Genomic DNA, 24,938 nt, shown 5'->3' with positions numbered 1-24,938 from the left:
CGCCGCCCATACTTACGTCTTCTCTGGGCTGATGAACCAGTCTCCGGCCCAGTTCCATCCAGAGGAGGGCTTGAAGCTCTCTTTGGGCAGACCGACTCTCCCCGTCACGTCGCTGAACTTGGGGTAGGTCAGACCCGTAGTACCCCAACTGCCCACCAGGGCCAGGCGTGTCTGGTTCTCATACTGGGGGGAGAGAAGGAGAGAGAGAGAGAGAGAGAGAGAGAGAGAGAGAGAGAGAGAGAGAGAGAGAGAGAGAGAGAGAGTATTTATGTATTTATGAGACCATTTAGCCTGTCATTTGTTGACTAGGCCATTGGTTCTCAAAGTGGGGTACGGGGACCCCCAGGGGTACTTGAGGCGGTTCCAGGGGGTCCCCAGCTAAATGATGGACAGGAACCAAATGGACCCTTATGGTTCTGTAACTCTGAGAGTACAAATGGAACCAAATGGACCCTAACGGGTCCATTTGGTTCCATTTGTACACTCTCAGAGTTTAATTAACATTGATTTTATAATATAAATGCGGGTCCCAGAGGTATAAATGCCATTAATCGGGGGTCCGTAGCCTACTACATGTCAAACTGGGGGTCCTTGACATTAAAATGGTTGAGAATCACTGCTAGAAAGCCTTATATAAATCTTCTCTTATGGGGGTCCCTGGCTTATCTTTTCAAATGGGGGTCCGCGGGCTAATAAGTGTCAATTTGGGGGTCCTTGACATGAAAAAGTTTGAGAACCACTGGACTAGGGTTCATGTCATTTACTCTGATCATGCACTCTGTAAGTTGCTCTGGCTAAGAGTAAGAGTGTCTGCTAAATGCCTAAACTGTAAGTTGTACATGATATGTACTTCATATTCAACAATGCCACCAAGGGCAGTAATAATTCATCTTCATTTCAGCTTGCAAATGACCCGTAAAACCATTCTTTCCTCTGTCCTCCCATCCATCTCACCGTCTCGGCGAAAACGGACAGCTTGCCCTCGGCGTACTCGTTGAAATACTTGACGTCGGCGGCCAATCCGAACCACACCTTCACCCTCAGCTGACCAGGAAGTTTGGCTTCTCCGCCAGTACCCTGAGGAAACTGTGGAGAACACACACACACACACACACACACACACACACACACACACACACACGTTTGTATTACTATACTTGTGAGTACATCAACACTGTAGGACAGCCATGTTATGAATGCCATTTAAAAATAATAATTGCCATTTTTAACCGTAAGCCTAAGGCCGAAAAACAGCAGATCTACAAGCCCACAACGCGTCACGCTGTGACGCGTTGTGGGCTTATAGATCGACTGTTTCTCGGTGCACGACACTGGCACACAAACTAAGTATAAATCATGTTTAACTCTAATTCCAATCCCTAAACCTAACCTCTAAATGACTAATCCTAACCTGAATGTTTTTCGAATTAAAAACGTATCTCAAAAAAATATTTTTTTTAAGTATAAAACAACCATTTGTGCTGTGAGGACCAGGAAAACGGTCCTCACAATGTCTATTTCTTCAAATTCTACTATACTTGGTCCTCGCAAGTATAGTAATACAACACACACACACACACACACACACACACACACACACACACACACACACACACACACACACACACACACACACACACGCGCGCGCGCAAACGCACACACATGTACAGCACACACATGTACAGCACACACATGTACAGCACACACATGTACAGCACGCACATGCAAGCGTGCACACACGTTCACCCAAAATCTGCTGAATTAATTAACAATTCACATGAATTAACCAATCGGAAATATACAAAATGCAGTATATTTGAATGTAATAATGTATATTTACACGTACTGTAGCATACAAGTACTATGCGTATTAATGTGTGTTACTGTGGCCATGCGTGTGCGTGTGCGTGTGCGTGTGTGTGTGTGTGTGTGTGTGTGTGTGTGTGCGCGTACCTTAAGGAAGACGGTCTGCATCTGTCCACAGTGCTTGCCACAGTGTTCCTGGGAGAAGAGCACGGTGTGCGCCGGGATGCGATGGTACGCGACCCTGCGATCTCCCTGCATCATCCAGATGATGATGTCTGGAAGACTGTTCTGAGGCTGAGACGGACAGACAGACAGACAGACAGACAGACAGACAGACAGACAGACAGACAGAGAGACAGACAGACAGACAGACAGACAGACAGACAACGTTTTAATGATACTGTGCTACTCTTTTCTGGTTTGAATCTTATTAAAAGTATACATATGTTTCAGTAGAGACAGAAACAGAGACATGTGTGCGTGCTTGTATGCGCGTGTGTGTGCGTGCGTGTGTGTGTGTGTGTGTGTGTGTGTGTGTGTGTGTGTGTGTGTGGGTGCATGCGTGCGTGCGTAAGAGAAAGAGAGAGAAACAGGGATTATTATCACAATTCATCAGAACCCAAGAGGTCAAAACATGTAGGTGAAAAATGTGTGCGTGTGTGTGTGCCTGCGTGCGTGCGCGTGTGGAGCAGTGGTGGAAAAAGTACAAACTTTTTTTTACTTAAGTAAAAGTACCAATACTGCAATATAGAAATACTAAAAAAAAGTTAGGAATTCTAAAGTACAAAGTAGCCATTATGCAGAATGTCCCATTTCAAATGTATAAAATGTATTAAAATCTTTTGAAAAAAGCAGATCTACAAGCTCACAATGCGTTGCATCGTGTGTTTACTGTATGTTTTCTAATAATAATCAAAATCTACAAAGTAACTAGTAACCAAAGTTTTCAAATAATTGTAGTGGAGTAAAAGTACAATATTTGGATCCGAGATGCAGTGGAGCAGAAGTAAAAGTCTTGGAAATTGGAAATACTCAGGTAAGGTACAGATACCTCAAAATTGTACTTAAGTACAGTACTTAAAAATGTACTTAGTTACTTTCCACCACTGGTGAAGGCTGTGGTTGTACTGGGCATCCCCAAGCTATGTAACCAACAGGTTGTAAAAGTTACGGCCACCAGGGGGCGACCAGGGGGTGAAAATGGCCCCAATAGAGAGGAATAATAGGCTATATGCACAGCAGCCATATTGGGAATGAATTGGGCCCCTGCCTTACTTGCTTTACAGGTGTTACCAATAATTACTAATTAAGGCTCTGTTCCATTTAGTGTGGCATAGTGCTTGCCTTATTTTCAAGGACCCCCATAACTCTGAGAGTGTACAAATGGAACCAAATGGACCCGTAAGGGTCCATTTGGTTCCATTTGTACACTCTCAGAGTTACACACCCACCATAAGGGGCCATTTGGGAACCAAAATGGAGTGTTTCTAGTGAGCCAACATGCACGATATCAGCACCCTGACCAGAATGGAACAGAGCCTTCATTAGTATCATTGGTAACACCTGTGAAGGAACCAAGAGGAGGCCCAATTTCTCTCTAAAATGGCTGCTGTGCATGGAGCCTATCTAAGCTGTTTGCCAAACAGAGGCTATATATGGCTGTCTTGGGGTCCTTGTTGGCATGATGGAAAAGTGTGTGGACCCCTGATTGTAAACCCACCTCCTCAGCCATGTTGCGTAGCCTGGTGGCCCAGTCCTCTGCCTGCTCCAGCACGACGGACAGCTCGGTGGACGGTCCGTGTTTGAGGTCCACGGCCGCCTGCACGATCTGCTGCAGGTGCAGCGTCCTCCAGTGTCTGAGGGAACGGTCCAATGGAGTCGCACACTGCCACTGGTCCAGACAGGGCATCTCCTGACTGGAGGGGGGGGGGGGGGGTAGAGAGAGAGAGAGAGAGAGAGAGAGAGAGAGAGAGAGAGAGAGAGAGAGATATTTAGCCCCTGGTCCCGGGTAGTGATACCTAACGCTTGGCAGGTAGTACTGCTTGAAGCCCATATGTGCATACCGGTCAAGCGGCAGACGTTTGGTCACATGGGAGATCCGGGTTCGAATAATCCCGTAGGACATAATGCAGTAGGACATAAAACGTAATAATTGCAGCTTTAAACAACTCCAAGATGTCACTTGAGGTTCAGATAACTTGTGATGAGCATTTTCTGTCATTGTGCGCTTTGTTACTTTATTTCGCCAACATTTATGGTCTAAGGCTCTAAATGAATCAAATAGACCAATCAAATAATAACAAAAAAAATTGACAGATGAATGGTAAAAAATGCTATAATATATACAAACGGTAAAATAAAAATGGTAAAATAAAATGGTAAAAAATGGTAAATAAAAGACAGATGAATGGATTGTGATGATAGTGCTTGTAACCTTAAATCTGCTGTTAAATCCCCACATTCAACTTAATCGTAACAATTAAGTCACAGAAGCAATGGAGGAGCTTAGACATTGAGATTGACGGCGGATTCAGCCAATGGCTTTACCTGCAGTCGGTGATGACCTGATCCAATAGGTCGACCACTCTGAGCTCCACCTCGTCAAGTTCCGCGCCCGCCTTCACCTCGTGTCGCACCTGCCGCAGGTTCGATTCCTGGACACAAGAAGAGAGAGAGAGAGAGAGAGAGAGAGAGAGAGAGAGACATAGTGAAGTTACAGTATAGTTGTGTTTAAAACAAAATCGTCAGACAGAGAGAGTCAAAGTCCAACTGCTCTAGGCACTGTGGTGAGGATACACACGTGCATGCACAGCACACGCACATTTACTTGCACAGACAAGAAGCTGAAACAGAACATAAAACACGCGCACGCGCACACACACACACACACACGCACGCACGCACGCACGCACGCACGCACGCACACACACACACACACGCAGTCAGAATTTGACAGAATAGATACTACAATAGCCCAGGCTCAATAATCATATACATGCACAATGCCTCCTCATGCTTGTTGCTTTCACACATTTGACCTACAGTAACAAAGACTACAATTAAACAACTTTTCTGTACATTTCTATGTAATTTCAGTTAGTTTTAAGGTCTTTACAAACCGGGATCATGATGAATAAATTATACAAAATTTTGCATTTTGCATTCAAGCTATAATGCCTCGTTCATACGGGCTGATGCCTTTATTCGTGGTGAAAAATGGACCTTGTTTAGATTTTAGTTTTAGTTCATTATAATTACCTTGACACATACATATCTACATGCACACACTCCCATCATACCAGTCTGTCTATGATAGCCAGCAGCAAGTTGAGGGCTTCTATCCTGGGTCTGATGTCCTCCCATTCTGAAGACAACACCACGACTGGCTTAACATTACCCCATGGTAGGAAGTAGTAGTGACAACCTGGAAAACACACACGCACGCACGCACGCACGCGCGCGCGCGCACGCACACACACACACACACACACACACACACACACACACACACACACACACACACACACACACACACACACACACACACACACAGTGAGCTTGTAGATCTGCTATTGCTGCCAAATGTTCACGTATTATTGCCAAATGTGTGTCTATTGTCACCTATTATGACATGCCCAGAATAAGGACGCTAGGGTTCATGTGGTTAAAGCTATTGGCAGCAGTAATGAGAGCTGTGAACATGATTGTGAGGTTTATTTGCCCACACAAACACATGTAGTTGCAGGCCTCCTCCAGCGGAAAGGGCTATAGGCAATTTATAAAAAGTCAGCCCAACTGAGTGACTTAATTAGCAACACGCTAACAGTCGCTTCTGTAGCTAGCAGAATGATATGTTACAGTAAAACGTTCCAGTGCTTTTGTATTGTATATCAGAACTTTTTAGCCTAGGGGACCCACTGTATCTTGTGCGCAGCCTTACCCCTTATGCCTCAACTTTTTGGCATTTTTAACTATTTTGAAAAACATTTTTGAAATAGTGAAAATACCGATCTACATCCACACGTTGTGAGCTTGTAGATCGGCTATTTGAACTATTTTTAAATGTTTTTTCAAAATGGTAAAACATGCCTAGCAAGTTAAGGCATGAGGGGTAAGATACAGTAGGGCCCTATGTCTTACTGTGCCTTGCTGTAAAATGCTGTTTACATTTCTGACTATTGTCTAATCACACAACTTGATCGGAACGATATATAAACACGTAAATAAAGATAAACCAACAGCAAATAAAATAGTTTTATGTTTTAAAGTTTTTCAAAAATAAAAATATAAAATGAAAAGACATTTAACTCCACATTAACACATTGCCTGCCAGAGTTTTTTCAGAACAGTCTGTAGCCTCTGCCAGGGTTTTGCCATGATTTTGGTACCTGTTCGCGTAGCCACAGATTTTTTTCCTCCAGTATGATTGATCCCCAGATGGTTTCTAATCACAGATGAGATTCAGGTGTGGTTTCACAAATGTCAACGAGGTCATTTTGACCTCGTTGACATGTGTCGTTTGATGTTTCAATATAGCTCAAAACCAGTAGTTTTAAACCAAAAAACAAAGTGAATCGTTTGTCCGTTTGAATTTTAACATTGAAGTGAATGGAGCAGCAAATCTTCGAACATTTTTAGCTCCTAATCTGTTCGTAATTCGACAAGGGTTGAAATTATAAAAAAATAAAAAAAAAAAATATATATATATATATATATATATATATATATATATATATATATATTTTCCCTTTTTTTCCATGACGTATATATACGTCTTTGGCGGACAACAGCTGATAATTAAAAGACGTATATATACGTCATTGGCAGCCATCTTGCACCTATAATTGACGGCCAAACTCATGGGGCTACACATGTGTGTGTGCGCGGTCTCCACGCACACACATGGCCCAACTAACTCCACATTTTACCCCAAAATTCCTCAATATTCTGCCTCTGAACCGGCTGCTTCCCATACCGTTACTCTACTTCCATGATGTACAATAAATATGAAACGCATTATGCCCCAATACTATGCAAATCTCTTCCCCAGCGCGAAATTCACTTCCGGGTGCTTATTTTGGTCTGACATCAGAGAACCCACATATTTGGGCATAACTGATATAGGCAGCTCCATATATGGAGATGTCTGACACTATCTGACATCACCATAATGACAGGGGCACAGCCATCACGGTCCCATATTTGGGCATAACTGATATAGGCAGCTCCATATATGGAGATGTCTGACACTATCTGACATCACCATAATGACAGGGGCACAGCCATCACTATAAAGGACCTGGATGCCCTGGCCAATGCCAGTGTCCTCAGCGACGCTACCAATGCCACACACGTCCACGTGTTGTTGCCTTGCAACTCTACTGCACGTAGCCCCTACCCCCTCTACTGCACGTAGCCCCTACCCCCGCAGAGCACACAGAACGACACAGAGACAACAGGAAACTTTACTACGCAGTACACAGAACGACACAGAGACAACAGGAAACTTTACTACACAGTACCCACAACTTCGCACGCAGCCATGGGACCACGCAAAAAAGCTATGCTGGGCAAACGCACACGCAATGCCACTCGCCAGCGTGTGGCTCGCGCAAATGCAGCCGCAAACGCTCTTCAATGTCACAAATACTCTCAACCACAAACTGCATACCACAACATCCCGGCTAATTCCTTTTTGCCCACACACAACTGTCTCCACTTCTCAGCTAACCGCAGTGACAGCAACCGCGCCAGCAGAAGGACAACTCGCTCCTTACAGACGCCCCCCGCCAAAAGTAAGTGCTTTGATTTACCCCATAATCCCTCCAATGCATTCTATCACCCAATCTCTCACATTCCTTTTCCTTACATCTACACAGAATATTACAATTACTATGTTACGCACACATTTCACAACTGCCTAATCATGCATGCTGTCCATCTCTCTCTTCGCAGAACGCCGCTATGAGGACCATCAATACACAACACACTCTCATCCATCACAAAGGACAAAACCAAAGGATAAACACTTCAGAAGAGCGTGGACACAGCCACAACAACTCACAGAAATAGTTGCCTTTCCCACACCTGCAATGGATTGTATCTGCACTTCATGCAAGGCCGTCATGTTCCCCTGGGAAACATCAAAACTTTCAAAAGATCCTGTCCCACTCAAAACCTTCAGTGCCTGTTGCCATTACGGAACAATCCAACTACAGCCATTCAAGGACCCCCCTCCTGCACTTCAAGCTCTGTTTGACAGGACCTCTCCAGAATCCCAACAATTCATGGCCAACATCCGACAGTACAATGGCTTAGTGTCTATGGCTTCTAAGAATGTCACCGGTAAAATCATTGCATTCAAAGGACTAGGGCCACGACCGTTCAAGATGAGTGGCCAAATGTACCACCTCACTCCCTCTGCATTCTTTCCTGACACCAATAACCGACCCAAATTCTCACAAATCTTTGTATTTGATCAGGACAATGAAATTAAGAACCGCCTTCATCAGGCTAAGGGAGAGGACCTTATTAAGGAGCCCACTTTAACCCTCATTCAAAATGAGTTAAAGACAGTTAACCCTTTAGTAAAAATCTTTAAAACCGGCGCAGAATTACTCAATGCCAACCCAACTCAGGCACTGAAAATGGTGTTCAAGTCAAAAAGCTCACAGGGGGCAAACAAAAGTCACCTCAACCCTGCTGTCCCTGACGTTGTTGTTTTTGCACCAGGATGCCAGACAGAGCCCAGAGACATTGTTCTGTACAGAACTCCAGTTGATGTACCTAATCACAGCCAGACTACACACATCAATTCACTACACCCTATGTATGACCCAGCCGCTTATCCCTTGATCTTGCCACATGGGGATGCTGGCTTCAGCATCGACAACCCCATCACAAAGGTTCATGCACAGTCACCCACAGCCAAAGTCACTCTTCAGGAGTTCTTCAGATTCCATCTACAACAGAGAACCCACTCCTTCAACACCCTTCTGAAGTCGGCCCGACTTGCTCAAGAATACTTCTGTGATCAATACTCCAAAATAGAAAATTGCCGGATGAACTACTACAGGAGTAGGGAACTACAGGACAAGTACAGGGCCCACCAGTATTCTGGTCTGATTGATTCCCTGGCTACTCAGCAAACACAGCCAGGACAGACTGAGGCCACCAACATTGGTCAACAGATAATTCTTCCAGGCTCACACACTGGTAGCCCCAGATACCTCTACAAGCACTATCTAGATGCCCTTGCCATAGCAGCCAGATACAAAAAGTTTGACCTCTTCATTACCATTACGGCAAACTCACGGAGTGAAGGTGTCCTCAATAACATTTTTGAACACCAGCAGCCCACTGACAGACCAGACATTGTCAATAAAGTCTTCAAACGGAGTCTGGATGAGCTCCTCCGCGACATGAAGCTGGGAGTTTTTGGCAAAATGAAGGCTAGAATACACACTGTTGAGGGACAGATGAGAGGACTGAAACATGCCCACATACTGCTACTCTAGTTGTGTTAATTTGTGCCTGCAGTGTCATGCTCTAACCACATGGCGGCAGTGTGACCTACCATCGAACACGGCTCTGCTGAACTGGGTGGTGGAGGCCAGAGGAAGGCAGGTGTTGTCAAACTTGTTGCCATAGTTACCGATGCTGACCTCAAACTGGACGGCATCGTCCACGTCCTGCAGAAGGGTGGCCGAGTAGAACGCAGCGAACAGAGAGAACTTCCTCTTCCTGAGGAATTTCTGAGAGAGGGGGGAGAGAGAGAGAAAGAGAGAGAGAGAGAGAGAGAGAGAGAGAGAGAGAGAGAGAGAGAGAAATACATTAAATCTAGGTCAAATGCAGTGGCGCAAAGTAACTAAATACATTCACTCAAGTACTGTACCTAACTACAGTTTTGAGGTACTTTTTACTTTTCTGTGTTTCCATTTTGTTGATACTTTAAACTTCTACAACAATACATCTCAGAGGTAAATATTATATTTTTACTGACAGCTTTGGTTATAAGTTACGATATTTAGCAGATTGTTATTATTAATACAACTTGGTTTATACACAGGCTATTCAAAAATAGCTGAGCTGTAGATCAGCTATTTAAAAAAAAAAACAGAAAAACGAAAAGACTTTATTTTGATTATTCTGATATTCTGCCCATCCATCCATCTCACCTCCACCACCAGCTGGTCATCTGAGGGTATGTCCTCAGTCTTCTGCTCCAGCCTGTCCACCAGCTTGGTGTTGAGTTCCAACAACACACGACCACGGTACGCCACGCCCTCGCCCTGCCGGCGACAACACGTTCACACCCATGAGTCAGGATCAATACAATACGAATACATTCTGAACTAGAAAAAGTGCTCCTCGGAGCACAGGTCTCCACCAGGTCAGGTACGTTATTGTGGCCTCCTGGTGGCGCTATAATAGTCAATGTGAAAAGGGTGTCATGTCTTCTCAGGCCTTTCACAGCAATCGGACACTGCATTCATGATTTGAGGCATTTTGTTCCAAAAATGTGTTTTGCTAAATTAGACCTGCTGGTGGCGCTATAACAGGCTAATGTGAAAAGGGTGCCATTTCTTCCTCGGCCTAGTGGGAATGCGCTTGTGAAATTTCACGGAAATCGCATGCTACGTTCATGATTTGAGGCATTTTGTTCAAAACGGACCAATCCTGCAAACTTTGGAAGGCAACCTTAGGCAATGAGGATGGAATATGGAAAATCGGACAGATCCGTGTTGATCACATGACTTAGAGATACTGTGTACCGATTTGCATGACGTTTGGATAAAATCTGTAGGAGTAAATGGGTTTTGCACAAATTGGCCTCCTGGTGGCGCTATAACAGGCCCCAGTGAAAAAATTGGGCCAGAGGTTCTGAATTGGCATCCAGGGAGTGTGTGTGCACAGTTTCGGAGCGACCGGGCCAACAGTGCCGGAGATTAGCTGTTCACAGACGGGGACACACACACACACACACACACACACACACACACACACACACACACACACACACACACACACACACACACACACACACACACACACACACACACACACACACACACACACACACACACACACACACACACACACACACACACACACACACACACACACACACACACGGACGGACGGACGGACAGGGGGTAAAACATACTCTCGCCATGCCTTTCGGCCTGGCAGAGACAATAAAGCAGCAGATCTACGTGCTCACAACTGTGAGCATAATAGTGTATGCTCCAGAGGTCAGGGGGCCCTGGGTCTAGTTACAGTACCTTCCCCAGGTTGAGGGCCTCATGGGGGTCCGTGAAGGCTGTGAACTCCCTGAGGCTGCCGTACAAGTTGACGAAGCAGGGGCCAAAGGTCGGCAGGAAGCCCAGACTGTCGTCCACTACGCGACACAACACAGAGGAGAGACGGACACAAAATGGCCGTCATTACGTTACGTCATGTAGAAAAGCAGGGTTTTTTTTTAAACAAAATTAATGTGAAAATGCAGAGGGGAGAAGCAGATTTGATTAAGACATTAAAGGTAGGGTAAGTGATTTACTTTGGGTAAGTGTTAAATAGCTCGATATTGTGATAGTACTCATTGCTATAGAGTGTTTGTTCAGTAAAAGGAGTCTCCATGTCTCTCCAGCTCTTTATTAAACAGAAAATGCATTTTCAGTGCTCTCTCCTGACTGGCTTTAATTTCGTCACCTACCTGAAAATGTACTATATTCTGTTTACTAAAGAGCTGGAGAGACCCCTGTGACCGAACAAACGCTCTGTAGCAATGATTACTATCAGAATATAGTACTTTAACCTTTTTAACAAAACAACAACAAAAATATATATATATATATATCACTTACTCTACTTTTAAGTTTGGCATTTTGTTCACTTGGCAAAATAAAATAAATATAAACAAGTATTTATGAGGCCTATTGGCAGTGCGCTCAAAACATTTGCCGCTGATTCGGCCAGCAGTTTGCGAGATTAGCTCCGGACACACAGACACACTCAGACCCTCTTCTAGACGGATAAGACTTCCTGCATGCTGTAAAAAAAATGTTAATTTCAGACAATACTGAAATTGACTGAATCTAAGTTGAAAGATAAAACACAAAGAGAGCTATGAAAGTATTCCAACAAAACTCGCTACATCGCTGCAAAGCTCTTTAACACAAAATGGAATGGAGAGAGGAAAACGTACTGAACGACTGCGACGTCCGAGGGGCCAAGTCATCTGAATGCACAGAGAGGGAAGAGGAAGGATGGTGAGGAGAGGTTGAGAAATAAATGAATCAAAGAGCGGGAGAGAGAGAGAGACTGGCTTCTCTTTGAACGCAACTCAACCCAAACAGGGGCACACACCGATGCACGATGCTTAATTTACACGTCATTGCACGACCCTTTAGACAAGTATCGCTTGACAAATATCATGTATTGTGTGTCATTCTTTTATCACACAACACTTCTCGGAACCGAAAGTGTGGAGAGGGCTCGTGCCGTGAAGTATAAACTAGCGTTCAGTGTACAAACACCAGCACTATGGCTATTCCGTGGATACGTACATGCTTGTTTGACGAAGCAACACAAACACGAGAGACTGAGAAGCTCATGCTTCAATCCAGCTGATGCTCATCAAACTACCATGGTTAACACCAGTGATGCATAGGTTAAAGAAAATAGTTCACCCAAAAAAACACTTTTTTTCTATCGATTAGTCACCCCATGGAGACTAGAATTCATGGATTTTGTGGATGGATTCCTAAGCCAATAATTTGATGACCAGCGGACCGGTAGGAGACACAAAGGAGACTCTTACGGTACATTTTAACAGCGGGCGACTCTCGGGCGATGCGGGCGACATCGTCCAAAAGATAAAGAAAGTCTATGAGAGCTGGCGATCGGGCGAAGTGGGCGGGGGGGGCGATGAAAGATGGATTTTCTTTATCTTTTGGACGATGTCGCCCGGCATCGCCCGAGAGTCGCCCGCTGTTAAAACGTACCGTTACTCTTACTCCTACCGGAACCACTGCCGGTCATCAAATTATTGTCTTTATGCGACAAAAACTAAAACATATCCATGAATTCAAGTCTCCATGGGGTGACTAATCGATAGAGGGGAAAAATTAATTTGGGGCGTGAACTACCTTTAATGTTGAGATCCAGGGAGAGTGTTATGGGGAGACAAGCCCATGCTGTTAGCTTTAACAGAGAGAACACCTCCGTACGGCAAACTACACAACAACAGTTAACCATCATTAACCATCATTCCCGGATGGATTTCCCGCTGCAGGCTCAGTCTCCAACAACACAGCAGATGACACAACGTTAGTTTATGTGTGTGTTACTGAAATGCATGCTCTCATCTGCACACAAAGCACAACAACTCTGTTAGCACACACAGCATCCAAGACTCCTGGACAGGACAAGCTCTGAATCCCAAAACTAGTAGAATTGGCTCTTCAATCCAAAACGTTTCAACTTTTCCTCTCAAGGAAAATCACTCTGTTACTAATGTCAGGCAACGTTTAACAAACGATGGCAAACAATGACAAGGAGATTGGAATGAAATTCAATGAATACAAGCGATAGAGACACACATTGAGCTTGAGTTAATGATATAGGATATCGTGCCTATAAATGAGACCAGACAACCAACATTAGAGCAGTGGTTCTCAAAGTGGGGTCCAAGGGTTCCTTGAGGGGGTTCCCAAATGGACCATTACAGGTCTGCATGTACAAATGGAACCAAATGTAGCCTTGTCGATCCATTTGTACACTCTCAGAGTTATGGAGGTCCTTGAAAAAAAAAAAGTAGTAGTGGTTCTCTTGACACTTTTTCATGTCAAGGACCCCCCCATCTGAAAAGGTTTTGTGCCGGGGACCTCCAGCAGCAAAGATTTGGGTTAAAATGTTAGTTAAGATATAGCCTATACTATATATATATTCAAAGATTTGCACACATTTTCAAGATTTTTCAAAAATAGCAGATTGTAGATCTGCTATTTTTGAATAGCCAAAGTATAAAATATGGTTAAAGTGGTAAAAATGATTGTGACTCTATATTAACTAATTTAGCTGGGGACCCCTGGAGCCACTTTGAGAACCGATGCATTAGAGCATACCAAACCAATCAAGGGCACATGAGATTAGACCTACAGGTATATCAGCTCCAGACCATATCATATCAGACATGATATACAGTATATAGGCAAGAACAGATCAGAGCTGGCCGGTCAATCAAGAATAGATAGTGGCACGGATCTGGTGTTCAGACCAGTACAAACCAGTCCTCACCAGTCCATCTCACCAGCTACTCACCGTCTATCTCCCCTCCGGGGGCAGAGATCTTGGACATGCAGAGGTTGGCGGTGCCGATGACATCGTTGTGACTCGCGCGGTCCCTGGAACGAGGAAGCAAGAGAGGAACGGGGGTGCAAAGCATGCTGGGTAAATCACTGTTCGGATACCTATTTGTTTACCGCGAATAAACTATGGGTTGTCGACAGTGTTTAAAGTGAATGGAACATGTAATGATGAAGACATTTGAAGAAATATGTAGATGTATGAGGACATACATGCAGTATGAAGATACAGTGAGTACAGTACAGCATATCAAAATATCCGAGACTATATGAAGATATATGAGAGTATGAAGATATGAAGATAGAAGAAAGACATTGTATGTCCTCTCCCAGTCAGACAGATGAATGAGACAGACAGTTGAATGAGACAGACAGACGAATGTGACAGTCAGATACGTGAATGCGACAGACAGACAGACAGACAGACAGACAGACAGACAGATGAGTCTCACCAGTCTAAAATCCTGAGCCTCATCTTCTCACACATGGAGGGAAACTGAGGACAAAAGGAAAAATCTATTATCCTCAGCGTGAGTGAGTGAGTGAGTGAGTGAGTGAGTGAGTGAGTGAGTGAGTGAGTGAGTGAGTGAGGGAGCGAGTGAGAGATGGAGAGAGCGTACAGTGACTGTATGTATTACCCTGATAGGCATGGTCAGACTTTGGTTCCACTGAGGATTGGCGTTCTTCTCCAAGATTTTACTGCAAACCTACAGGAGACAAAAGGATGTGTCCCACAGTGAGGTCACTCTCAAGTAAACTAATGACAATAATCATCCTATTCTATTCATTGAGTCCTTATTTTTTTGCATCTAGTCTTTCCTATTTCACTCTACTTTAGTCTATTATGTTCTAAATATTCCTTTCCATTCAATGGTACCCTATTCATTTCAATGTCATGTCATGCTGTTCTACTCTATTCATTTCTATTATATTCCATTCATTTCTATTATATTCCCATCTTGCGTACCGTTTTGCCAGCAAAGTGCACCTCTACCATGGGGTCCACCAGGTTCTTCCTGTTGGAGTCAAAACCCAGGATCTGCCTCATTCCATCCATGAAGGCATCATCCACTAGAGAAAGAGAGAGAGAGAGAGAGAGAGAGAGAGAGAGAGAGAGAGAGAGAGAGAGAGAGAGAGAGAGAGAGACAGACATAGAGAGAGAGAGAGAGAGAGAGAGAGAGAGAGAGAGAGAGAGAGAGAGAGAGAGAGAGAGAGAGAGAGAGACAGAGATGGGGGGGGGTGAAGGTATAGTTTAGTTAAAAAATAATATCGTCACACAAACATGCTCGCGCGCACAGGCACGCGCACACACACAGACACACACACACACACACACAGACACACACACACACACACACACACACACACACACACACACACACACACACACACACACACACACACACACACACACACACACACACACACACACACACACACACACACACACAAACACACACACACAGTGTAAACTCACTCTGTGGCAGGTCCTCTGCTCTGAACACCTTGATGTTGAAGACGGCTCCTCTGAGAGACAGACCAGCAGGTCTCAGAATGTTTCCCTCGATGTCCTCTTTCTCCTCCACACACTCACGTTTATCAGCCTGACACACGTGCAAACACATATACACAAGTCAAACATTTACATGTGTAATAGACCAGTGGTTCTCAAACTCTCAGACCCCATAACAGATCCTTACAGATTCCATTTGGAACCCCCTCAATGAACCCTGGGCGTCCCTGGATCCCACTTTGAGAACCACTGTAAAGACAACATTAGTAGCATGATGTTCATTATTTTGCCCGACTTAGTTTAGGCAGCAATGATGCAGTTTGCAATGTTATAACTATGGCATCTGCCTCCAAGTGCATCCGTAGGCAAAAAAGGACTTTTAGGACATTTCAATCTCAAACATGTCCAGTTTGTTATTGGTCAGCCGACACAGTCAAATTCTCAGTGTAAATGTATTCATTTGTACACTCTCAGAGTTAATTTAACACTGAGGATGTCAGGTCCAAATCCTGGCCATATTTAAGTAGCTTTTCAACAGATTGATGTCTGATCACACTCACCGGGGGATCATCTCCAGCGGCCAACACCAACAGGCTGACCTTCAGATAACCTTTGACCCCCGCTGAAAGGTCATCGGGGTCACTTAGCAGCAGCCACTTCCTTAAGAAGCAGTGTCCTAGAAGCAGAGCGGACCGTGTGTGTTGTCACCATGTTGTCACAGAGAGGACCACATTGACCCTCACACTTCACACAACACAACTCAGCAAAATTCAAACCACTTAACCCCTCTATAGTTAGTACTGCAAACTAATACTTAGATGACCGGGGTGGACTCTGTACTTGGTCCACACTTTTCCCCCCTCTACACCACATTTCGTCTGATCTACAAGCTCACACCGTGTCCCGTTGCAATACATTGAGCTTGTAGATTGGCAATTTTTGGTGAATGATTCCCCCAGAATAGGGACGCTATGGGTACAAGTACTGTAGTTTAACCTTGCATCTCAAAACTGGAAATGGACCACGCAGGTACTGGTTCAGGCAGGCAGGAGTCAACATGGAAGTCAAGCTGGTCCCAGACTCATACGCCTCCGATCTTAAAGGTTTAACTACAGTACTGTATATGGTATATTTAATAATAATAATAATAAAGTACTTTACAGAGCAAGAATACAATTACAGAAAAAGTACAACTAATTTAACAATAAAGCAAAAAAAAGAAAAGCAAACTATTGCCAGCTCATCAGTGATCAAACTCTCTCCACCTCCCCAGCCTCCTCCTGTTGTAGCATAATTTGAGGTCTTTACTATGTCAACGTGTCATTCAATGCAGGTTGCATTCATGTATCATGTTCTTAATATCTGAGTATCTTTAGGTTCTGGGGTTCTGGGGGTTTATGTCTGTTATGATTAGACACATAACTGTGTATATTTAGGCTCCGCTTTGGGGGGGGGGGGGATCTCAGAATAATTTTGTGTCGTCCTTAAACGGATTGTTCTGGAGCATCATGTGGGAGTGGGATTTCAATCACCCCCCAATTTGATATGCATTAAGCGATGGAGTCTCATTTGATACGATTGTTATTATTATTATATTTAATCTCTGGGACCCCAATCTAAGAACACCTTTATTGTTAGAGTAGACATGCTTTTGTCCAATATTCAGATCAGGACCCCCCCGGTGTCCCTGAACCCCACATTAGTTTCATCATCAGTTTAAGCTGGCTTTTCATTGGTGAATACTTTTAGCCTATACAGGGACGTGCACAGATAGACTCTAGGTGGTGCTACAACGAGCCCACAATGCCTCGCGCTGTAGATCGGCTATTTTTGGCAAAGAGGTATAGGTGTAGAGGGAAAAAAGAGCAGACCAAGTCAACAAAAAAAAGTATAATTTACTTGAGCACCTGCCCCTCAAAATGTCTGTGCACGCCACTGAGCCTATAACTGTACAGCAGCATAATACTGTAGCTATACAGTTGAAGGGTTTATCGTGCATCACGGCGGATACTCACTGTGTTCATTGTAGACCGTTCCCACATCCAGCTGTGAACATACACATCGGAAACATCCACGATGGTTATTAGATGACATTTAAGTTGTATGCAGGCATACACAGCATTATGATGAGAGTCTCACCTGAAAGCACTGATAGTTATACAACAAGAGGCATTCTGGGATCGTCGGCTTACCTTGAATTCACCAATCACAGCATCAGTCCTCAGAGAGCGAGAGTCACACACCTGACATAAGGGGAGGATGGAGGGGGGGAGGGGGGTGACATAGACATACATATACATAAGATTTTAGGGCACACTGGTACATGGTTCCATACACTTCCATTCAGTTGGTGGAAAAAGTATTTACATTTCTTACTTAAAGTTGTACAGTGCAGATTAAAAAAAAACGATTTTTAGCAGCCTCTGCTGGTCATTACCGTCACTGCAGGCCGTTTGTTTATTACTGCGTTACCCAGAATTCCATTCGTTTTCACCGGAAGACGGAAGCGTTTCAAAAGGCGTTCTTTTAATTGTTTTATACGATCTGTGGATCGTTTCTCTTAGCCAGTGGAGCTTTAGTTACTGTGAGCTGTGTTTTCTTTTTCTGTTTTTTTTCGTTCTTCAAATCATACTCTGTTAACACATCGGGTGCCAGCATTTTTTCATAACAACTTACCGTGGGTGCCAGCATTCTCCCCATTGACTGCGCTTTGCTGTTTAAAGTTTCCGCGTACGTTGCAAGCAAATCCACGCAAAAAAAAGCATCGATGTTGTGCCATGAGCCTGGCTACAGGCTGGAACCATAATATTACCCTGCCGAGTTACAACGGGGGGGGATCGCGCATCGCGCATGACCGGTTTTCCCCACAGGAAACAGATTCGGAGATATAGGCGTTTCAAAGTAGGAAATAGACAGGAAGCGGATGGGAAAAAAAAAATGTTTCCGGTGAGCGATCTGGCACTTCCTTCGCAGGATTACAATGGGTGCTCCCAGAGCTGCTCTAGCCCCGCCCGCGCGGAGAAAAACGAAAAAAACAAAAAGACTAAACACACGGTTCAGACCGTGTTTGGCACCCGATGTGTTAAAATCAGCGTGAGTTTCCTTTTTGTTATTAGCGCGGTAGTTCCTGGCCAAACAGGAAACCGGTGCAGTAGTTCCTGGCCAAACAGGAAACCCGTGCATTTCCGCTTCCATTTTCCGGCCAGATGACGTCATTTTCGCGGGACAGTCAACCCCGACGACGTTCAATAGAAAATATTTAAATTAAAGGCTTTCGGGGGTGAAATTCATGGAGTGGGTGTTGTGAAACATTTGCCACTCACAAAAGATATACAATTTAACTTTAGTTTTATTGAAAAAGTTACCTAGCATTACTTTAAGTAAAAGTATCAATACTCTGTTAGAAGTCAAATTCCGGTATTCAAAATACTGTTGTATTGGCATCAAAATGTGCTTAATGCACCAAAAGTAAAAGTAGGCCTAGTCATTATGCAGAATGTCCCGTTACACAAGTCTTCGAAATGTATGAAAATGTTCTGTACAAGCTCGCAACGCGTCACAAGGCGACACGTTGTGAGCTTGTAGATCTGCTATTCATTTTCAAATAGCCGAAGCATACAGGGATAAAGCGGTTAATGTATGTTTCGTAATAATAATAATAAAAATCTGCAAAGTAACTAGTAAAGTTTTCAAATAATTGTAGTGGAGTAAAAAGTACAATATTTGCCTCTGAGATGTAGTGGAGTAGGAGGAAAAGCACTGAAATTTAAAAATACTACGGTAAAGTAAAGATTACTCAAATTTGTACTTAAGTACAGCATTTGAGTAAATGTACTTAGTTACTTTACATCACTGGAGTGTGGTCAGTGCGCCCCTGGTCTGGAAAGCACAGGGCATTTTAAAAGGCGACTCCACCACGATATCAATCATATCGTTGAACCCAGAATAGTACATAGAAGCTTCTTTGAGGCACTACCATCTTCTCTCTGCACGCTACTTACGTATTATGTGACTATTTACCTCCTGTTTTATAGACCACAGCAGGGTTATTCAAATACGAATCTTAACAGTCAACAAAGAACATTTTCAATGAGACAATTAAGGTCCGGTTGGTCAAGCCACATAAGATCTACACATATATTTGTATAACTACAACTAGTGTACTGTATATGACTGGTGTGTACAGTTCAGTGTGCTGTTGTTACAGTATGCTGTGTAGCCTATATGCATTGTATTGATTTATCACATTTTATTCCCATTTTATTATGAGCCTACTGTCTTGAGGCCTGAAGTTCCGACTCTGCAAAATGTCTTCTAAATCCTAACGGTTTTCTGAAAAACGTGTGTTTCTATATCAGTGGGTTTCAAACGTTTTCATGTCAAGGACCCCCAAAATTGCATGTATTTGGCCGCCAACCCCCATCTCAAAATATTTTGATCCAGGGACCCCCAGGAGCAAAGATTTGAGTTACAACTGTTCCCTTTAAAACAATATACTGTATATTCAAAGATTTGCACACATTTTCGCGATTTTTCAAAAATAGCAGATCTACAAGCTCGTAGCGCGGCACTCGGTGCCGCGCTATGAGCTTGTAGATCTGCTATTTTTGAATAGCCAAACAACTGCTCTCAAAACTCAAAGTGCCGGCTGCCTCAAAAGCGAAAGTAAAAGTGCACTCTGCACCGTGAACTCTCAATGACCCCAGTAAGTAACAGCCTGTCGGCTCATTGTTGCCATTGAGATGACAGCCCTTAATACACGTGTTTTGGACTGAACCAAATCACACACACACGCACACACACACACACACACACACACACACACACACACACACACACACACACACACACACACACACACACACACACACACACACACACACACAGTGAAAGAGTCAAACTCACAGTGATGAAGATGGGTTCATCAAACAGGTCCGACGGAGTCTCAAAGAAGTTCATGAAGAATGTCTGTGATAAAAAAAGGATGATGGGTGGAGTTTAGTTATTTATATCCAGTCCAGAAAGATGAATGTATTGCATTTATTAAGTAGTCCAAAATAATTACATAAACTAGAAAATGTGCTCCTCGGAGCACAGGTCTCCGCCAGTACTGTTCCTGATTAATCCTGTCTTACCTATTTATATTACATATTGTCACGTGTCACTTGACCAATGTTAGCTTGGCTGATGGAATCTCACTTCAAAAAATATAAATGATTTTTTGAAGTGACACACCTAGGTTTCTATTTCGTCATGCGTCTCGCTAGCCAATCAAAGCACACCCTTTCAACATATTGTCACGTGTCACGTGAAGCTTGACCAATGTTAGCTTGGCGGACACACGGAAGGACGGAGACGAAAACATACTCTCCACCTCTGGCGGAGACAATAATAACATTGAGAAATGTAAGTTAGATACAAATAGGATGTGTGTGTGTGTGTGTGTGTGTGTGTGTGTGTGTGTGTGTGTGTGTGTGTGTGTGTGTGTGTGTGTGTGTGTGTGTGTGTGTGTGTGTGTGTGTGTGTGTGTGTGTGTGCGCGCGCAAGGTGAATAGGGACTCTAGTGTCTGACACTATGATGATAATAATCCTAATCACTTGCTGTACTGTACCTCGTCAAACATAGGATTGTTTCCCTTCCGGATGCGAGTCCTCTTGGTCTGCCCGGCAACCGTTACCTTGACGACCGGCTTGATGTTGATGCCCGGTAACTGGCGCCCCTCGATGACCCGCACACGTATCTGGACACAGAGACACAGAGGCACGCAGGCACGTGTGAAGTCTACAAGATTGAAGTTGATTGGATGAGCGGTACACATACATCCATCCATCCATTTATCCATTAAAGGGCAAGACCACTTTGGTAGAGGTTTGGGTTGTGTAGTTACCTTGCCATGATGTAACTCCAAAGGTGGGCAAGAAATTAAAAAAAATTGCTCCATTGATTAGAAATTGATAATTCAAAATATGCTCCTCATTGACTTACATTGTACGGTAAAACTGCTCTCAAAGTCACTCTTTTAGCACAAAAACGAACGCAAACAAAGTTGATTCAGACAATATAGAACATCACCAAACCCAGTACTGTTTTTTTTTTAAATAAAAATGTCAACTTCCTGTTGATTTTGCCATTTTTAATAAGTAGAAAACCCGGACTGGATCGGCGGATCCGGATCCAGATCTTCAAATAGTAAAATCAACAGGAAGTTGACATTTTTATTAAAAAAACAAACAGTACTGGGTTTGGTGATGCTCTATATTGTCTGAATCAGCTATGTTTGGGTTCATTTATGTGCTAAAGGAGTGAATTTGAGAGCTATTTTACCGTACAATGTAAGTCAATGAGGAGCATATTTTGAATTATCAATTTCTAATCAATGGAGCAATTATTTTTGATTTCTTGCCCACCTTTGGAGTTACATCATGGCAAGGTAACTACACAACCCAAACCTCTACCAAAGTGGTCTTACCCTTTAAGTCTAAACTGGGAAGATCTGCTTTCTGTTTTGATGCTCCAGTTTCATGGAATAATCTATATGCCCCAATATCCTGTGGACAATGTAATAACCTGCCCTCAAATCTCCCTATCATTGCTCTTTTCGAGAATAAAGGGAAGAGATTCAATCAATCAATCAATCAATCAATCAATCAATCAATCAATCCTTCCACCTGTCCTTCCATCCATCCTTCTCTCCATCCTTCCTTCCACCCAGTATCAGAGGTCGCGTTAGTCCGGTAATTGCTGGTTTTGGCAGTTTGTTTTTAATGGCCAATTGAAGACCGGACATCCTGACCGATTACATTTTTTTAAATTATTATCACTGCCTGCAAATCAGACACTTTGCAAATCCTCTGCGCCTCTTTGCGGCGGCATATCTCTCTCTCTCTCTCTCTCTCTCTCTCTCTCTCTCTCTCTCTCTCTCTCTCTCTCTCTCTCTCTCTCTCTCTCTGAATTGAAATCCTTTAAGAGGAGAGTCAGGAGACTGTAACACGAACACCACCAAACGCTTATTCGATGTTTCCCAAAGTTGCATCTAACAGATGCATGGACGCACTCCCGACATATAATTATGTCACCATACGACCATACCTGTGAGCAGCCTTATTGCTCATTATTCTGAAGAACATGTGTCGGCATGAAACTAATGATGCAACACTTTGAGAATCATTGCGGACGCAGCCATGGACCTACTCCTTTACATTCAAATCATTTTCAGTCCCAAATATAATGCCTCAACTGTTGTTATTGGCTACGTGTATGCACCTGCTTGTCATTCATGCATAAAAAAATATTATGTCCATTATTTTTTATCAGATGTCCGATAAATTGTAATCATTCCGGACACTGTGGCCGGCAGTTTAAAATCCTAGTGTGACCTCTGCCCAGTATATACAGTTTATGTAAACCCATGCATTCATCCAACCATACGGTATGAACCCATTTAATCCGGGCGGCGGGAACTGTTATGGCAGCCTGACAAATTCTAATTATATTTAGGCTAATTCTGGTTAACTCTCATTCTCAGAGAACAGCTGTGTAGGTGACAGGCCCATGTCACCTGTCATGGGTTTACAATAGTGTTTCCTCCTTGCTCTGGAGAAATGTCCTTTTAAGGTATGAAGTGTGATGTCTATTTCTTTCCTTATGTCCATATTAGAGCATGTGTGACCACTTCATTTGAGTCTATTTTTCCCTCTTGACTTGTATAAAAGAGGTAGCAAACTGTTAGGAAAGGGCTGGTCTACATACGTTGGTGTGTGGAGCAGACGGGGATCTCCTGAATAAATGGTGATTGTGTCTCAACATTTCTCGAACTTCTGCTTTTTGTGGGAATCCGATACTTGGCATAAGTTATCAATTTTTCCATAACAGTTGGCGTTGTCGGCAGGATCAATATTCATAATTCATAACCATATGAATGTGATACTTGATCGAAAGAACTAGCAGAGTTGTGACGTCTGTCCATCCACACGACCTGTGTTCATCGGATTTGCTGCAGCTAAGGCAAATACGTCCTACCCAAACGCAGAGGCGTGCCGTTCGAGGGACCGGGGAAGTGCTGGATGGGCAGTGAATACAGCTTTAAGGTGAGAGAGTGTTTTGATACAATCACGTAGGTGTGAGTCCTTCCATTTTTTATGGTAAAGCAACTGTACGCGTAGCCGTGCATTGAGGTGTGAGACCTTCCTTTTTGGTAAACAACTGTACACTGTATTTAAGTGTACATAGTGGCATGAGGCCAAGCAGGTGTAAGTCCTTCCTTTATGGTAAACAACTGTACACTGTATTTAAGTGTACATAGTGGCATGAGGCCAAGCAGGTGTAAGTCCTTCCTTTATGGTAAACAACTGTACACTGTACTGAAGTGTGCATAGTGGCATATGGCCAACCAGGAATCTGGGAAACAAAAACGTTCAAAGTCCTTAGAAGGACACCTAATCAAATGTTTATTTGGGTTAATATTGGTAGTAGGCGTGTGTAACATTTTAATCAACTGTTCGGGTTAATATGGTTAATATATAAGCGTGCATAAACCTTTATGGGTATGACTATTGTCACAAGAGAGGATCGTCTGTCTGAGGACAACTAGTAGGAGACAAGGCATACATGAGAGTGCTGAGAGCAAATAGGATTGTAAAGGGTTGACGTGTGACTGAGGTTTGCATGGTGTGAAAGAGGTCACCCTAAATCTGTGTGAGAAAACAAACCCTGTAGTAGAATATAACATTCCGTTCGGATGTGAATAGGAAAAGCAGCATAAAAAGCCTAGGATTGTACTAAGTGCTTATTGGTTCTGCTCTGACATTTTCTTTTAAAAAGCCTAGGATTGTACTAAGTGCTTATTGGTTCTGCTCTGACATTTTCTTTTCTCTTTTTGTTTTTTCTTCCTGAGTTCCACCAGAGCCATGGGGAACCAACAGAATGGGGAATCCATGCCTCAGACGCTTTCTGGGCCAGCGGAATTCATGGTGACCAGATGGGGTGTTGGAATGATAGAGGCAATACGGTTATGGCATGCAATCACAAAAGGGGGTTTTCCCATCATGGGAACCCTGAGTACACAGAGATTAAAAGCATGTAGGGAACAATTAGAGCAATATGAAAAGACAAAGGGAAAAAAGAGGAAAAGTATAGACTGGGATGGTTTTAGGAAATGGGAAAGAGAAGCTGAGATCAGGGATAGCAGACAGGCGAGGGCCCTTTTATATAAGGAAGAGAGTGACGATGACAAAAGACGTAAGAGATTAAA

General features: G+C 43.5%; 2 protein-coding genes across 2 annotated transcripts in view; one reads left to right on the top strand and one right to left on the bottom strand.

The window, feature by feature from the left end:
* The window catches only part of dysf (dysferlin, limb girdle muscular dystrophy 2B (autosomal recessive)), a 155,531-nt gene that overhangs the window by 91,726 nt on the left and 38,867 nt on the right, over window positions 1-24,938 (bottom strand). The window contains 20 exon segments of the mRNA XM_084043388.1: window positions 17-183; window positions 955-1,086; window positions 1,954-2,100; window positions 3,527-3,722; window positions 4,354-4,460; window positions 5,106-5,230; window positions 9,383-9,560; window positions 9,984-10,097; window positions 11,091-11,206; window positions 12,014-12,046; window positions 14,131-14,213; window positions 14,627-14,670; window positions 14,813-14,881; window positions 15,142-15,245; window positions 15,652-15,778; window positions 16,248-16,363; window positions 17,703-17,733; window positions 17,880-17,930; window positions 20,593-20,655; window positions 21,300-21,428. Of these exon segments, the coding sequence (XP_083899514.1) occupies window positions 17-183; window positions 955-1,086; window positions 1,954-2,100; window positions 3,527-3,722; window positions 4,354-4,460; window positions 5,106-5,230; window positions 9,383-9,560; window positions 9,984-10,097; window positions 11,091-11,206; window positions 12,014-12,046; window positions 14,131-14,213; window positions 14,627-14,670; window positions 14,813-14,881; window positions 15,142-15,245; window positions 15,652-15,778; window positions 16,248-16,363; window positions 17,703-17,733; window positions 17,880-17,930; window positions 20,593-20,655; window positions 21,300-21,428 (2,132 nt within the window).
* LOC311035098 (uncharacterized protein) lies at window positions 7,140-9,323 on the top strand (the record flags this gene model as incomplete). The annotated part of the gene is made up of 2 exons (XM_084043179.1): window positions 7,140-7,601; window positions 7,762-9,323. The coding sequence occupies exons 1-2, from the start codon at window positions 7,349-7,351 to the stop codon at window positions 9,321-9,323; spliced, it is 1,815 nt and encodes a 604-aa protein (XP_083899305.1). The 5' UTR covers window positions 7,140-7,348.

Source organism: Gymnoscopelus microlampas, assembly GCF_963454915.1.
Source record: "Gymnoscopelus microlampas genome assembly, chromosome: 19".
Classification (NCBI taxonomy): domain Eukaryota; kingdom Metazoa; phylum Chordata; class Actinopteri; order Myctophiformes; family Myctophidae; genus Gymnoscopelus; species Gymnoscopelus microlampas.
Note: the sequence above shows the minus strand (reverse complement) of the source record. Positions and strands in the feature narration are given on the sequence as shown.